We start from the raw sequence: 18158 nt of genomic DNA, 5'->3' as shown, positions 1-18158 counted from the left end.
CTTGACTTCACTGGCAGTCACTCCTACCTCTGCTTCCATTACTTTATCAGCATATTCACATGTATAACTGTAGGTTTTATGCATCTAGACTGAATGACCTTTATTTTGAATTTCTTTTGTATGCTGTATGGTGGGGGTCACATTTCGTTTTTTTCCAGTGACTCCTATTATTATTTAACACCATTTGTTGAATTTTGGGGGGGGTGGAAGGGGGAGAGCTCATGGGACGGGAATCGAACCTGGATCCCCTACATAGCAGGCGAGAAATCTACCACTGAACTACCCCTGTATCCCTTGAATGACCTTTTATCCATCTTTGTTTCTGACTGCCTAGCATCATACCTAACACGTGGTCATCAGTAGACATGGAGTACCTTGCCCTGTGCAGTGTTTGGAGATTCAGACAAAGAAACTCGGCAAGATTTTTCTTAGAAATTCCTCATGCCATATTAACTGTTTTTGCTGGCTGTTTTTATGGCGTTTACATTCTGCTATATTCAAAAACCTGAAGCTCTCAAAGGGCAAAGGAAGATAGTTCTGGCAAGAAAAAATACTCTATAACAGTGCTTTAAGTGGTTTCATCAACTAGTTTCACAGCCCTCTGAGCACCTTAGTCAGTGTCTTTCTCCATCATCTAATATTGGCTGCTGCCAGCCCACCCTTTTCTCCTATTTCATTTCTCCTGTATGTGCCCTAGAGCAGTAATTTAAATGGTTTTTAAGCTGTAGAACACTTTTGACAAATAAAACCATACATGGAATCCCAGTTTATAAAACAAACCATTGACAATTTATTAATATGAAATTTCTTTCATAATAGAGTATTGTTTAGAAATTATAAATTTATTTATTTTGGGGGGGTACATGGTCAGGGAATATAAATTTATTTTTAAAGCCAACCAATGAGTGCCCATTTTGCTGTACTCTAATATTTACTCAACACATTTGAGCTTATTGGGCTTTTAAAATATATATATTTAAGTAGTAGGAACATGAATCTAATGTCTCTGGGAACCCCTGAAGCCTTCGGGAACACCAGGGTTCATGCTTTTCTTTGGACGAGGCCTGTTGGTCCCTCTGGCACCTGATTCTCCTGACTAGAAAGATGGCAGCTGTGTCGGGTGAGGCGCAGGAGGTGGGGCAGCCGCCTTGGCTCAGCTTGAACCTTGGTTTTTCTTTCTCAGGAGTCTACCAGCATGTAACTGGATATATGGTCGGAGGCCATGCCATCCGTGTCCTGGGCTGGGGAGTGGAGAATGGCACCCCTTACTGGCTGGCTGCCAACTCCTGGAACACTGACTGGGGTGACAATGGTGAGTGCTTCTTTCCTGCTGAGAAATGGGAATACAGAAGCTTTTAGAATCCTCTCTGGAGCTGTGAGCCAGAACAAAGTGGCCATTTGACATTCCCTGCTCTCCCAACTGTACAACTCCAAACTCTAGGCCTAGTGCTTAGATGTGACCTTCCAAAAATCCAAGTTGATAGTAAGCAGAGATTTCCCTTTGCCTCAAGGGCAGTCCCTGATGTTGAAAGAGGGTGGTATGGAACCTGAGCACAACTCTGAGTGATTTGTGCCTGTTACAGTTCATCATCCCTACCAGGTGAGAGGGAGCTCAGGAGGGTGCCATGGAGTAGCATGGAAATGGCATTCATCTGGCTGCCCTGGGGAGCCCATGAGGCTGAGGGCTGGCCTAGTGGGTGAACAGAGTCTGAATACGTCGACAAGGGTCAGAACCCACAGTATGCTAAAATCACCTTTTCCTTTCCAGGTTTATTTAAAATCCTTAGAGGACAGGATCACTGTGGAATTGAATCAGACATTGTGGCTGGAATCCCACGCACCGATCTGTACTGGAAAAAGATTTAATCCGTCCATCCAGCCCTGGGGGAATTTTCCCCTAAATATAGCCAATGGGGCTGGGTATGGGAAGGGGGTAGGGATGTCTTTTATTTGAAATCAGATAAGATACAAGAGGTTGTAGACAGTGGCTGGTATGCTTCAGGGCCTGAAGGACTGGATTGAGCCAAACCTGATATCCACCAACAGACCTGCTCTGTTCTGGAGTGGACAGCTGTCCTTCACAGGAGACAAGTCCAAGTCCTGGCTACCTCCCAACCTGTTTGATGGACTGATGCTCACAATGCAAAGACCACATATGCCACTGTTGAAAGCAAAGTGAGCCTTTTCCCCTTAGACTAGTACCGTATGTAGTGCCTGCCGCTCCAGCTCCTGCTGCACTCACCACCCCCCACCCTCCCCCATCAGTGCATCTCCAGAGAGCAAGACATTGAGGAACTGAAGGGCTTGACTCCAGGTTCTCCAGAGGAATGTAAAGCGGTATTCCTAACAAGATCTAAATTTCCACCTAAAGCAGTACCTCTAAGCAAAGTAGCTTTCTAGATGCAGAATAGGTTTAGAGGTTTTTTTGAAGAAAGCCACATTCTCCCAGGGCCCCCATATCCACTGAGCTTTGCAGTGTTGCAAACCCTCTCTGGTCTTTCTGTGGCATGATACTTTTTTAGAAGTTTTATTTTTAATGCACCTCAGCTGATCATGTGAATGAATGGTGTTCTGAATTGGAAGAGCTATGCTAGTTTTATACCCTGTGAATGCTGTGGCTAATAACAAAACTGGGTGGTCACAATTGGACTGACCTACCAACCTCCTAATACCACAGTGCAACTGCATTGGGAGAAAACAGCTCCCAAACATAAACAGCTTTTATGTTTTTTTTTTTAAACCACTCCTTTACTCTGTCAGTTTAACAAGGAAAGGAATAACTGTGCTAATAAAGGGTTTCTCCTTCAGTTTGAAGTCTTTTGATAGGATCTGGGATCTGAAAAGTAATTTGTCACTGCCTGTAGACTTGTAGCTGTTGTCTATCATTATCTTTCAGAAGGAAATTTGTCCTTATGAATCCCAGGTGCCCTCACAACTCTTGCCTGGGGCATGTTGCCGCAATAGGGTGCAACAAAATAAATACTTTTAATTTCTCAGTGTCCCGACAATATTTTCAAACCTTGTCTTCTATCTTTTCCCTTAGCTCCCTGTCATTCTCATTCAGCCCTTCTCTGTAAATCCATTCTCTGATCTGTACCCCATGCCTTGATGAGATCTGTTACTGCTTATTTTAAAAAGCTAAGAACATTGTTGGTTCCCTTTCTTCACACAAACCATAAATGAAGATTCTGCTCACAAAATATAAGCATAGCACACTGATGACCTTGTTATTACAAAGCTGTCACTGTACTAGAGGACCAGATACCCTCGGTGCTCTCAGATGTTGGTGCAGGGGTGGAAGCAGACCTGGACACAGTATTCTGAGAGTTCTCTGTCACTGATTTCATACTGCTGGTTAAGAACTATTATTTTGTGTAGCTCTAGTTAGGAATTTTAAAGTAATAAAGCTTACTAGTTCTTAACTGGAGGGAATAGAGGGAGCTAGAACAATCGGCACTCATTCCACTGGCCTGTGAAGATGATCTTAATTATTTCCCTTCAAATGAGAAAGACCTGAGTTGAGCTAGCTCTTTCCAAAGGCCAAGTTTGACTTTCAGCTTCTTCAAAAAATCTCTAAAAACCTGCTGAATGTTTTTAGGAAATTTTTGTGAAATTCATCATAGAAATGCTTAATGGTTAACACAGCTCCAAATTTGAACCCACTTTATTCTAACAGTCATCAGTTAGAATATTCCTCACCCCAATGAAGTCCTCACAGCTCTAACCACACTCCCAAAACTGAGTTGAAGAATTCCTTTTCCATACTGCCTTCCCCAGCCTCCATCTTGTACCCCACTCCCAGAGCCAGCAGTGAGTATAAGTACCAAAATAAGTAGTTTGGTAATCTTCACAGTTGGCTGAAAGTAGCCTTTGTTAGAAAAATCTGCCTGGCAATGTTTTTAATTGGTATAGATCTCAATATTTTAATAAACCTCAGATTAACCCATTTATTTTCCAAGGCCTTAATCCCCTCAGTTTAATCTAATAGATAATTACAAGTTTTTCTTGGTACCTATCTATAACAAAAGGACAGAATGAAGTGAATTCTTCTCATTCTTTACCTAGAGAAAGACATGGAGACCATGTGTTCAGATTTGGAAGTTTGACCAAAGATAGGCGGCCCCGCCCACCTCTCAGTATGCACCAGGCAGCTATACTTTACATCCTTGGTATTCAAAGCCACCCACAGGCCATCACTAGGAGGTTGTTAGAAATGCAGACTCTAGGGCCAGACTCTTGTGAATCTGCCTTGGCATATTTTTTTTAACTTTAAATTTCTATTTTTTTTTTTTTTTTTTTTTAAAGAGAGGGAGGAAGGGAAGGAAAGACAGAGAGAAGGAAGGAAGGATGGAAGGAAGGAAGGAAGAAAGGGAAACATCTTTAAACATTTTCTTGTTTTATTATTATATTTTGTTTGTTTGTTTGTTTGTTTTTTACATGGGGTGGGGCCGGGAATCGAACCGGGGTCCTCCGGCATAGCAGGCAAGCACTCTTGCCCGCTGAGCCACCGCGGCCCGCCTTTAAATTTCTATTTTATGATGACTGTATTCCTGAGCCATTAAGTTTTTATTTCTTCAGTTTCTTCTGTGCAGCATCCACCTCTGGTTTGGGAACAATTTGTTCTTTTTCAGTAAGGATCATCTCAGCATGGCAAGCAGAGCTCACGTGTGGGCTAACCCGGCCATGAGCTCTAGAAGTCCTGCTGCACATCTCTGGGCTTTGTTCCCCTAGATGTGAGAATCTCCACCTAAACCCTTTCAGCATCACTCTCTGCATTTTTAAGCATGTGCAACCAAAATTCAGTACTCATTTTGGGGCACCGACCCTGCATCCAGCACCACTGTTAGGCCTGGGCACACCTACCAACACCACTGTAATGATGGGATGACACACTGCAAAGTGACATCTTTCAGATACTTGGTGGCTTTTGGAATACGCATATCCTTGACAGTCTGAGCAATTTCTTGGGTGTTCCTAAAGTGAATATGAAGATTTGAACCCCTCGATATGTGTGATTTTGTGGGGGGTTTTTTTTGGGGGGGGGGGGTAACTGAATAGTGAACCATTTTCTCCGGCAGCTTTGCAGGAAGAGGAAGAGCTTGCATTTACATTCCAACAATACTCCAGGCGATTTGGAGGTACCTTTAAGTTTGCCTTCCAGCAGGGTTCTCAAACTCTGGTCTGCTGAACAGCACTGCTATCACCTGAAACTTGTTAGAAATTCAAATTCCTGGGTACCACCTGACTTACTAAAATCAGAAACTATGATCTGGGCAGTATGAAGCCAATATGAAGTCAGCTAATGCTAACAGATTAAAATTCAAGAATTACAGCCTAAGAACTCTGTTACAAAGCAAGCCTATCCTACCCCCCCCACCCCCCCCCACACCTTAGCCCCTAGTAGATACAAGAATGGGAGCTAGCTGTATGTCAGTAAGCCCTCTGAGTGACTTTGGCAAGGATGTGTGTGTGCTAACGAGATCTCTAGAAGCTCCCAAAATATGGAAACAGATCAGGCTCTTGCTTCCATGCGTTTTAATTGTAAGTTTCAGGTCAGTCAGATACTCCTCTGAGGAAAACTTAAAACTCCATTCTAAGAAAGATCAAAGGAGGTGGAGTTATAGCAGAGAAGATAGAATTTAAACAAATGAGTATGACTGCTAAATCATACTCATTTGTTTTTTGTTATTTCTTTTAGTTTCCAGTGTCTTGGAACAGCTAGAGAAACTAAGTGTAACTGGGTTACAGTTCCAGAACTAATTGTGGAAATGTAACCCATACCAAACTCTAAAATTGGTTCTAACTGTTGCAGTGTGCTTTGAAATTTGCTTTTTTGTATACATGTTAAAAAAACATTCCACTCTAAGTAGGAATCAAATAGACTCTGAAGGTGATATGGAGAGTACAGTTGCCAGGTTTAGCAAATTAAAATATAGGATGCCCCAGTTAAATCTAAATTTCAGAAAAATAAGTAATTTTTAGTGTGAATAAATATCTATGTGGTATTTATACTAAAAAAAGTTGATTATCTGAAATTCAAATTTAACTGGGTCTCTCATATTTTATCTGGTAACCTTAGTAGATGGAGATACTTGGAAGGAAAGCAGTCTTTCAGATGGCTTAGGAGTGGGGGACAAGAGTTCAAGACCTGTGCTGGAATCAACGGTAGTTTTTACTACCATCAAGGCATAACTTTATAGCTAGAAGGGAGCCTAGGAGATCACCTAATCCAAACAAGCTCAAAGTCCCACAGGTAGTGCATGCGAGACCCTCCCAGTACATGCACCCTGCACCAAGGCTCTTCCTGCCACATCGTACTGCCCTAAGTGAACTTCAGCAGAACTAAACCTTATATTTGAACACAAGTATATGACAACTTGCTTTGAAATCTCAAACAAAATTCTGATACTTCAATTACTTTGAAAAATAACTGTTGAGTGAGCAGCTTATAACTGTACTCTGTGTGGCAAGTTATCTTGACTAGCTTAAGCATGGTAACAACTTTGCCCAGGCAAGAGAGAACCTAGATGAACCAATTAAAATTCCATCGAACTAAACTAAGCCAATTGTCTCAGATGATTACAGTGGTCACAGGAGGACAACAGGTGTGTGTATATATGTGTAATAATCCAACATTACTTGCTGGGAAAAAATGATTAAGACAGTGCACAAAAGACTGCAGCAAAAGAGTAGAATGTGTGCTTTATATTCTACATACATATCTAAAGCACTAACGACTTCTTGAAATTACTTGCATGTCCTGGGACGGTGATTCTCAACCCAGGGGGCTTTTTCAATCTCACCCTCTGTGAAGGGACATTTCCTCACTTGTCCAAGCTGAGAATCTCATTGGTTAGAGGATATCACAAACCTCAGTTGTACTGGAGTAAAAAGGAAGTGGACACCACTATAGCAGTACCATTTGGCTTTCAAACCAATCACGTGAAAAACATTTTTGCCTTTCTTGAGACTTCAATATATAAGCTGGTAATTAAAAAAAAAAAAAGAAAACCTTACAATTTCAGACCACAGCTAAGAGGATTGCCCAGAAGATAGAGTATGATGGCAGAGTTAGTGAGGGTAAAATGCAAGTATCGCTGCTAGCTTCCTCATTTCCAAAATGCCCAGTAGCAGAAGGCAGGCAGCTTTGGTACTTGGTCCTTCCTCTGGCAGGCTTCATGGGGGCAGCAGAATGCCACCCTTCTTCCATCACTTGACCCTGTTCTGCAGTTTCCTGTTTCTCCAGGCCATATGGCTTAAGGTGAACTGCACTTCACAAATGCATAATTATTTTTTTAAATGCAAAAATCTCAGCCTTTACTAGAGATCAAACTGGGCCAAAGGGCAATCCTGCTGCTTCTCTCTGAAAGCCAAACTCCCTTTAAAAGAAAATACCAGAACACCCAGAATTTAATTCCTAGCTTTCGTGAAAAGTAGACAGTCTGCACTCTTAGGGAAAGAAAAAAATTAAAAAATACTACCTATAACTAGACATTCATAACTACATTCAAACCAATTAAAGAGAACAAGGTGATAAAACAGGACCAAACAGAAAATTCACTTCATTTTCTTCTAGGATAGGTTGCTTCAAATTAAATATGTTTAATTGTAAGTCGAGCCAAGAGTCACACTAAAAATCTCAACAGTCCCATATGCAGCCATTTTATCTAACCAGCAGTGATGATTTGTTCTGCTGTTAGCCACAAGTTAATAAGTAGAGGTAACCACTACCCAGAAGTACCAGGCTGCTGAGGGTGAGGTATCCTTCCCTTTTAGTTTTACATTCTTAACTGCATTTCACAGTTTCTAAAGGTCCAAGCCACACAAATTCCTTTTAGGGATTAAAAAAAGAGGGAGAAAGAAAGGGGAAGCTATATCCATCATTGAAGAAAAGGTAAATAATCCATTTCATGGTGAACTTTAGCTTCCAGACCAATTCCAAATCAGTATTCTCCAGTCTGAACATAGTCTTCTGTGACCTGGGATAGTGTGCTCAGATATTGCCAGCTCAGGGCAGCCAGGAGCATAACAAATGACAGGTAAATGGGTGAGTAGTGGCTTCGTGAGATCAGCTGACAACTGGGAAGATTCTGTGTCCTGATGGTGGAGATAATCTGCCTTGTTTTACTAGAAGATGGATCTGAGTTGGGGATTCTATGATATATCTGTTAAAGAAAAGAAAAAATAGTAAGTATTACTTATAGATACTATATAAACATTTTCCTTGATTATTTATTTCTTAACGCTAAACAGGGAGGTACTTTTGTGCCCATTTTTTAACTTATCCAAACTTACTCCACTCATAAGGCAGGGGCATCAACCCAGGTCTGTCTAATCACAAAGTCTGCCCATGCCAGGAGGAGGCACGAGAGAGCACGCTGCCCTTGGGCAACTACTAAAAGTCTCAAGAACAGTGCCTGTGCCTCGTTTACCTTCATGCCCCCAGTACCCAACAGTGCCAGGCACATAGCAGCTACTCAATAAACATCGGCATAGTTTGATTAAGCAGATGCAGAGTAACATGGAAATAATACTACAAAGATGAGACTGGGCAAAAGCAGCTTAAGAAAACAAGAGTGAGTATGTGATTTGGGGAAGCCTAAGTAAGAGTCTCTATAGTTCCATGACTCCCTACCCTACCCCCCATTCCTCCACAAACCTAAAGATCTGCTGAAAGGACATCACAGGCCGATGTCGTTGCTTTTAAAGCTCTACATACATCCTCACAATTACTACCCTAGTTTAGGTCCTTGTTGTCTCTCATGTGAGCTAGCCTCCAAACTGAGTTCCCTTCCTCTATGCTTAAACCATAGAATTCATTCATCTGGTCTCTACACTGTCACTAAAGAGGTCTAAAACCTCTGCTTAATATTCTTGATGACTCCCTCTCACCTACAGCTTAGCTCCTTAATGTGGAACAGAAGACTTCCCATGACATGGGCCTCCCCAGCTTCATGTGCCATTGTCCACCTCTCCTTACATTCTTTAGTAACAAATTGCCTGTCACTGTTTTACACCCATGATGCTATCTCATGGTTGTATTCCTTTCTTTGCTCACCCCATTCCCTCTACTTGGAATGCTCCTCCTATAATTCTTCACCCAGCTAACTTATCTATCATTTAACAAATTATTATGATTACCGAATCATTATATAGATAATTTTTTTTTTTTTTACTTTCTGGTGTATTAGAGTAGCCAGAGGGAAATACCTGAAATTTCTGAACTGTAATCTAGCTGTCTTCTGTGATAATGACTGTATAACTCAACAGGCATTATCCTGTGATTATAGAACTTTGTGACTGATTCCCACTTGTACCCCTTCATCTTGTTTTTCAACTTTAGAGTCTTGTGATCACTAAAGACAACCCCTAAATGTTTATTAATGAAAGGCCTTGAGTCAACCCAGAACTAACCCACCCCAATTCCAGAACTAATTTGCTTGATGAGGCTGGATCTAACCAAAGTTGGCCTGGCTGACATGCACAGTAGCTTAAACTTTAACCTCTAAGTGACCTACACCTTATTATACCAAAAATTACACCCATCATCATATTAAGGCTGCCATTTTCTTACACACGTTCTGTGGCTAAGTATCTAATTAATCTGCACATGCTCAGTAATGAGATAATCACAAACGTCACCATCTTGAGCCATTGTGCTCATTATCCTAAAACCTGCCCATCTTTTTTTTTTTTATTAATTAAAAAAAAATTAACTAACACAACATTTAGACTGCCCATCTTTTTTGACACTATATATGTATCAGGGTTACACTGTTTAGGAAAACAGATTTTTAGGTCAATAGGCCATCTGCATTCCTGCTTCATGCCTAGCAATAAACTCTCTCTTTGAAACCCTGGTGTCGCAGGAATTAGTCATTTGAGCGCATCAGGCAGAGAACGTACCAGTTTTGATCAGTATCCCTCCTATTCTACAGGCCTGTCCTGCTATTGGGCTCCCTAACTAGACGGCAAGTTTCAAAGGCACCATGTCTTATGTACCTTTTCTCCAGCCTACCGCTGTGCCTAGCCCATAGTAGGCCCTCATTAAATGGTTAGTAAACTGAACTGACAAACCAGTGAAGAGGTTATTGAGGTGTGAAGTGATGATGAGCCAAGACTGAAGCAAAGATGAAGAAGATACAACAGATATTTTAAAAAATAATTTTCCCCCCAAATTTCATTATATTATGGGTGTTCTCTCCTTGTAACTTCTTATAATTTCGTCACACTGTCCCCTACCGAAAAACCCAGCTGCAATTTAACATAACAAGAAAACGAAAAACTATGTCTATAGGAGTATGCTGATGATACCTAATATCATGCTATAAAGGATAGCTGTAAAGAGAGAAAACCTGATGGGAAGTGAAACTATAATTTTTCCCTTAATTTCTTTAAAAGAAAAAAAAAATGAAAAACCAAAATTCCCTCACATTACTCTTCCTCAGCCACAGGCTGACGTAGTTTCTTTTAGAGCTCCTGTTATATATATATAAAAACCTACACATACACCCCTTATGTAAATGTATAAAATGTCACATATATAACATGGATATATATATATATAAAATCATGTATAAATATTTGTTAAACGATTGTACATGCTGTACATATGTATAATAGTGTACATATAAAAGTGTCATTTTAAAAATGTTTTAAACATGTTCTCTAATTTTTTTTCAGTCCATTTTTTTACGGACATTTCCTAATACCAGAGCCTAAAAATGGCATTGTTCTTTTAAACACAGCTGCATAGTATGAATATACTGTAATTTAATGACTTTCCTATCAATGACAATTGGGGACAAAAATATGCATCCTTGCACATTTTATGATTACTTCTATAGGATAAAGTTCTAGAATTGCTGGGTTAGAGAATATGAACATATTTTGAGGGGTATGATAGCACATATTATAAAAGTATAATAGACAGGACACGAAGTTGCCTATACATAGAGTTGGAGAGTGTTAAGGAGGACCCTAGAAAGATTCCCAAGTTTATCTGGATGCCATGATTAGGTGGATGATAAAGTCATTTAAAAAATAATACAGTAAAGGGGAGTGGAGATACAGGAATAGTTTTCTTTTGATTTGGGGAAGGAGTGGATAGGGAACTGGTTTGGGATATGCCAAGTCTGAGGGGCCTACTGAAAAATCAGGTAAAGATGTTTAGATGGTGTTCAGAAACATGGAATAGAGTTTAAGACCAAGCTGGGCTGGGGTAATAAAATCAGGAGTGATAAGCACAGGCCAGAAGAAGCCATGAATATATAAAAGCACCCAGAAACCATTCATATAATGAGAACAAATGAACAAAGGGCCCCGAGGAATAGACTCTCCCTGCTCAGGAGGATTTGGGGCTTCGCTAAAACTCTTAAACCTTAGAGCTGCATGAGGAGGTCACCTTTAAAGTCCCTTCCAGGTGCATTAACAAATAAGTCCAGAGACCTGACAAAATGAATGTGTCTTTCTTTCTTACTGCAAACGCATGGGCTTGGTTAGTGAGGAGAAATAGAATCAGTGTTAATATTTGGGCTCTGGCAAAAAGTGAGGCAATATCAGATTCTACTGCTTGAGACTTATGAGTATAGATTCAATATATAAGTCACAAAAAGAATCTTCAGAGACTTTTCTGAATCAAAACAACATAAGTATTACCAATTTCTTCTAAAATAACCTGAATTTGATGAGAGTAACTTTCAATAATTGGTGTCCTAAATCAGAACTCAGCAAACTCTCTTAAAGGGTTAGAACATATTTTCAGCTTTGTAGGTCACCCTCTGTTGCAGCTACTCAACTCTGCCATCACAGTGCTAATGGAGCCACATTCATACTTAAAAAGATGGGTGTGGCTGGGTTCCCATAAAACTTTATTTACAAAAGCAGCCAGCCAGCTGACCCCTTCCCTAACTGGAACAGTGAATGACAAGTAGGATTTCATCTCATTAATGAAGTAAAACACCAAATATAATAAAAATTTTTATATATTAAAGGAACTGCCCACATTAAAAAAAAAAAGGCTTTCTAAAATTACTGATCGAAACAAAACTGCAAAACCAAAATGTGTTTCTAATTTACATAAATTGAAGAAATAACATGCAGCTTGATGGTTTTCCTTTGCTTACATGTGCTACTATGGTTTCTCAGTTGAGGCCTGTGACACAATGTAAAGTTCTGGATGGGAAATCAGGAAATGTGGATTGGGGTCCTAGATCCACTCACTCACTATATTAGCACACAAGCTTCAACTTCACTGTCCTCACCAATCAAACAGCGAGCTTGATTGGCCTCTAACATTATCTTCTAGTTCAAAAGATTCTATGATTCGACTTAAAAATACCAACCTACATCCTTGCTTTACTTATCTCCTCTCATCAAGGTACTATGTAGCTCTGAACAATTTCCTTGTGCATCTATTTTTTTCCTAATAAAGTATACCAAATCCCACCTCTTTTCACCATAGCATGGTGAATTGTTAGAATCATCTTAATATCCCAATGTGAAATGTTCAAATAGTAACACTATTTAAATCATTAAGAAAGCAGTACAGATTATCCAAGTAGTTAAATAAAAACACACCTCTTCCATATACCGGTATATTATAGCTTTGACAGCTGGCATATTGGTGGCATCCATCATTAGTGTCACTGCTTGCCCTTTCCGAATCTTCACTACCCCTCTGAACAACTGTTGGTTATTGTAACAGGCAGCCAAAGTTGCAATGGCCATTACCTATAGAGGACAAGGAGAGAGAGAGAGAAAAAAAAAAACAGAATATTTTCATATCATGAAAAAAAGTAAGAAATTAAGCTGTAAGCAATCATCACAAAAAGAAAATCTTCCGTGGAATGAGAAATTGCCAGTTATATCTCAGCTAGCCAAGAAAAAATAACCATGAAGAAAGTATGTTGAGACTTTTATCTTTCTCACTCCTCCCTTTCTCATCAATAAACAGACTCAAGTGGTCCTTCCAGCCTTAAAATGATTCTGCAGTTTGGCCACAAAAGTTTCATTTTATTGGGAAAAGCACAAACAAGCAAATCCAGCATTTTACATGAGTAATCAGTAGTTATAAAAAACAGATTTCAAAATTTCTGGAAAAAATTTTCAATTTTGTTTTTGTTTTTCTATTTTTACTACAAATTAACATAATCACTATATATTTTTAAAAAATAATATGGGGGTAGATACTTACTTCCTTGTGCTTAAGGATAAACAGAAACCTAAGACAGGCATACAGATTTTAGTTCCAACCACCACTCAAGTTTGGGCATTAGGACAAGATCATATCAAGTTTCCAAAGTTAAATCCTGAAAATCAGTTAAATCCTGACTTTCTTCATTTATTCTGAGTTACTGACTAAAATAATTGGTGAAGGCAATGAAAAGAGTGTATGCTCCCAGAGTACCAAGGAACTAGGTCTACAGGATCAGGTTTTCTTATTCTGTACTTAAGAAAAGGTCAGTTAACAATTAGGTGCTTAAGAAAGACCTTTTAATAACAGCTCCACCAAAGTTTTTATCCAGTGCTCCCTGTAAATCTAAACCAAAGCTCTGGATTTAATTGTGAGTATAAAGATGTAACTACTTTACAACAGAATAGGGGGAAAAAGACTAAATCCAAAGAAAAATCCTGGAAAGAAGTAGATTTAATCTTAAGGCTGAGCTGAGTATGATGGCAAAGGAGAGGTAGCCTTGGGGAACGCTGCTGCCTCTCCCTCACTGAAAGAAAAACTAATTATCTTCTTAAGGAATCCACCCCTAAATTTGGCAGAATGAAATAATAAATGCATTGAATACACCCATATCAATGTTGCCCTTTATTTCTCATATACAACAAGAAGAGCTCCATTCCATACCTGCGGAATAGCACAGAAGTTAAACACACTTTGGTTCCTAAGTCTTGAAAGGTAGGTGATGACATCTGGGATGTGGTGTAATGCATTGGTTATAAGTTCATTCAGGCAGTGGACAGCCAAGTCAATGTTCTCTGGCTTAGTTAAATCTGACAATTTCTTAACATACCTGCTCCAAACCTAGACAGATAAAATAGTTAAAAAAGGAAAACAAGTCAACATGTGACTAGGAGAAGAATCTTTATGAATTAGAACTATGATAGAGAGGAAAGTCATTCTTAGCTGCTGACTCCCATTTCACCATGATCACGTCCATTTTAAGCACCATACAATGGCTATTTGTAACTACCAGTCAAGGTCTAATCAAAATCGAAGAATTAAAAAGGTATTTGGAAATTGCAGTTATCTCCTTAGAGGGATAATTAGTGCAGTACATACTTAATACCATCACGACCTCGGACCAGAGAGGCCTCCTATTATTCAGAAGGCATTAATCTACTCCTGAAAAAATAGCTGGATATATACAAAATCAGCTACAAAGGTTCTGCAGGCTAAATATTAACCGTTCTCAAGAAGGCCAAGCCTCAAAATAATTAACGATTAACTTAACACTCCCAAATCTGGTAAGAATGTTGCTGAACAAGCATTATCTTGGGAAAATTCGTGGGGTATATATACTTCCTGGATCTTAGTAACTTGAAAAGCAAAACAACATCTCAATTCCAAAACGTCTGCAGGTCTTCAATGATATTATTTAGAAGTTTTCCTGAAGCTAGTAACTAATTTACTTTCATTCGTGGGTAAGTTTTAAGCTTCCAAAAGAACAATGATTACTGCAGATTCACACAGCTCTCCCAAATAAATGACTAGGCTTAAAAGGACTAGGAGAGGGATGCAAGGGTAGTCAGTGGCAGAATTCTCACCTGCCAGGCGGGGACACCTGGGTTCGATTCCCGAACTGTGCACATCCCCCCCCTCTTTCCCCACCCCCTAAAATTCACATGGGATATTCACATGGAAAAATGATGAAATGTAACTTCACCATACAGCATACAAAAAAAAAAAAGACTAGGAGATTCTATATAAAAGTCAACCCTGTTATCCACTCTTTATTTATTTTGTTATCCACTCTTAATCTGCACATAAACCCACTCTAATTGCCGAAACTGAATTATTCTGCAGAATTTGGAGAAAATTGTTAATGAACCTCTATGTACCTATCATCCAGCATCAACAGTCACTGACATATAACCAATCTTATTCTATCCATATCCCTCACACTGGGATTATTTTAAAGTAAATCCCTGATTTTATCATTTTATCCACAAATATTTCATAATGAATTTCTAATGATAAGGAACCTTTCTTGTACACAAAACCAAAATATCTTATCGCACTTAAATAAAAATTAAGTTTCTTTTCCATTGTCAGATGTGGGGATAGAGGTTGTGCCAGTTTGAAAGTATTCTGTACCCCAGAAAAGTCATGTTTTAATGCTGATTCAATCTTGTGGAGGCAGCTGTTTTTTCTGATTCTGACTCAATACTGTAGGTTGGAAACTTTTGATCAGATGATCTCCAAAGAAATGTGACACACCCAATTGTGGGAGTGACTTTGATTAGATGGAGATGTGACTCCCCATTCAGGTGGGTCTTGATTAGTTTACTGGAATCCTTAAAAAGAGGAAATATTTTGGAGAGAAGCCTCAGAGCTGACAGAAATAACAGAGCCTATAGAAACGACAGAACCCTCAAAACTGACAGAAACTTCACAACAGAGCTGACATAGATGCTGACACATGGAGAATAGAGACACAGATGTCTGGAAATGCTTAGAGCCCAGCAGATGTTGCTATGAGATGTTAAACAAGTTAGAACCTGGAGAGAGCCAAGGGCGGCTGAGATGAAAGCCAGCCCTGGAGAAGCAAAGTGACATGCTCCCACAGGAACAGAGGCTAAAAGTAATGGAGCCCAGGAGCAAAGGACCAGCAGATGGCAGCCACGTAACTTCCCAGCTGACAGTGGTGTCCCTGACCCATTGGCTTTCCTTGAATTAAAGTATTTTTACCTGGATCCCTTAGTTTGAGCATTTTTATAGGCTTAGAACCATAAACTCATAACTTATTAAATTCCCCTTTTTAAAAGCCATTCTAATTCTGGTACATCGCACCCAGCAGCTTGCAAACTAACACAGGAGCCCTGTTAGCTCATAAGATAATTCAGAGAGTAACTTTTTCCTGTTCTTCTGGAATAGAAACTTCTAACCCTCTCTAAGAATCTGTATGTAGATGGAATTTTTTTTTCCTTTGAATTTTCAATATAATTCACTGATAAATCTATCTGTGTACGGAGTTTGCTTTGTGAGAGAATTTTTTTTTTAATTTTAATAGTGACAACATACATACAATAAAATTTCCCATTTTAACTATTTCTAAATAACAATTCAGTAGTTTTAATTATATTCACAATGCTGTGCTACCATTGATACTATCCATTAACAAAACTTTTCCATCACCCCAAACAGAAACACAGTACCAATTAACTCTCCATTCCCCATTCCTTTCACTCATAACCTATAGTCTAACTTCTGACACTAATAATTCACATATTATAATTATCTCATATACATGACATCAAACAATACTTGTTCTTTTATGTCTGGCTTATTTCACTGACATGGTGTCATCCATTTTGAATATGTATCAAAATGTTATTTCTTTTTATGCATATATCACATCTTGTTTATCTATTAATCCATTGATGGGCACTTGGCTGCTTCCACTTTTGGCAATTGTGAACAATACCACCATAAGCACTGGTGTGCAAATACCTGTTTGAGTCCCTGCGTTCAATTCTTTTGACTATACACCTAGTAGTGGGATTGCTGGGTCATATGGTAGTTCTGTATTTAGCTTTCTGAAGAACTGTCAAACTGTCTCCTACAAGGCTGCACCATTTTACATTCCCACCAGCAACTGAAGTGTGTTCCTATTTTTCTATGTCTTCTCCAACACCTTTCATTTTCTTTTTTTTCAATAGTAACCATTTTAGTTGGTGTGAAATGGAATCTCATTGTGGTTTTGATTTGCATTTCCCTAATGGTTAATAATGTTCAGCAATTTTTCATGTATTTATTGGCCATTTGTATATTTTCTTTGGAGAAATGTTTATTCAAATCCTTTGCCCATTTTTAAACTGGGTGAGTACAATCTGGATATTAAACCCTTAGGAAATTTGTGGCTCCCAAATAGTTTTCTCCTATTCTGTACACTGTCTTTCCACTTTCTTGAGAATGCCCTTCGAGGGACAAAAGTTCTACATTTTGATGAAGTCTAATTAGTCTGTTTTTTCCTTTTGTTTCTCACACTTTTGGTGTAAAGTCTAAGAATTCATTGCCTAATGTGAGGTCCTGAAGATGATCTATTTTCTTCCAAAGAGGAGTTTTATAGTTCTAGAACTTATGTTTCAGTCTTCAACCCATTCTGAGTTAATTTTTGATTATGATATGGAGGGAGGGTCCACCTTCATTGTTTTGCATGTAGATATCCAGTTTTCCAGGGACCATTTCACCACTGAGTGGACTTAGCACTCTTGTAAAAAATCAACTGGCCATACCACTACTTAAAAAACAAGAAAACTACAAGTGTCGGAGAGGAAGTGGAGGAACAGGGACACTTATTCATGGCTAGTAGAATGTAAAATGGTGTAACCCCTGTGGAAGGCAGTTTGGCAGTTCCTCGGGAAGCTAAGTATAGAACTGCCATATAATCTGGCAATCTGCTATGGGTATATACTTAGAAGAAGTGAAAGCATGGCAGGATTACTCACAATTTCCAAAAGACTGAAACAATCCAAATGTCCAACAACGGATGAATGGATAAACAAAATGTGCTGTATACACATATACATAATGAAGTATTATTCAGCTGGAAGAAGTGAGGTCCTGAAGCATGTGACAGCATGGATGAACCTTGAGGACATTACATTGGGTGAAATAAGCGAGACACAAAAGGACAAATATTGTATGGTCTCACTAATATGAATTAATTATAATGAGCAAATTCACGGAGTTACTATCTAGAATATAGGTTACTAGGAGATAGAATGAAGGTACAGTATGGGGAGATGCTGCTTAATTTGTACAGAATTTTTAATAAGGTGGATGGCAAATGTTTGGAAATGGATAGTATGAGGCAGCATATTATTATGAGTGTAATTAACAGTACTGAACTGTGTGTGATTATGATTGAACGGGGACATTTAGGTCACATGTCACTAGAAGGAAAGCTAGAGGATGAAGCATG

General features: G+C 39.1%; 2 protein-coding genes across 3 annotated transcripts in view; one reads left to right on the top strand and one right to left on the bottom strand.

Moving 5' to 3' along the window:
• Positions 1–2996, top strand: part of CTSB (cathepsin B) — a 28461-nt gene extending 25465 nt beyond the window's left edge. Inside the window, exons 9-10 of the mRNA XM_077152979.1 lie at positions 1184–1312; positions 1769–2996. Of these exons, the coding sequence (XP_077009094.1) occupies positions 1184–1312; positions 1769–1866 (227 nt within the window). The 3' untranslated portion in view covers positions 1867–2996. The remainder of the gene's footprint in view (positions 1–1183; positions 1313–1768) is intronic.
• Positions 2997–7578: 4582 nt separating this feature from the next.
• The window catches only part of FDFT1 (farnesyl-diphosphate farnesyltransferase 1), a 44001-nt gene continuing 33421 nt past the window's right edge, over positions 7579–18158 (bottom strand). For both annotated transcript variants that reach the window (XM_077152978.1, XM_077152977.1), the window contains 3 exons: positions 13859–14035; positions 12580–12732; positions 7579–8165 (listed from right to left, as the gene is read on the bottom strand). In XM_077152978.1, coding sequence (XP_077009093.1) covers positions 7944–8165; positions 12580–12732; positions 13859–14035 — 552 coding nt within the window. In that variant the 3' untranslated portion in view covers positions 7579–7943. The remainder of the gene's footprint in view (positions 8166–12579; positions 12733–13858; positions 14036–18158) is intronic.

Source organism: Tamandua tetradactyla, chromosome 3, assembly GCF_023851605.1.
Source record: "Tamandua tetradactyla isolate mTamTet1 chromosome 3, mTamTet1.pri, whole genome shotgun sequence".
NCBI lineage: Eukaryota > Metazoa > Chordata > Mammalia > Pilosa > Myrmecophagidae > Tamandua > Tamandua tetradactyla.
This window is presented reverse-complemented; position numbering and strand designations above follow the sequence as displayed.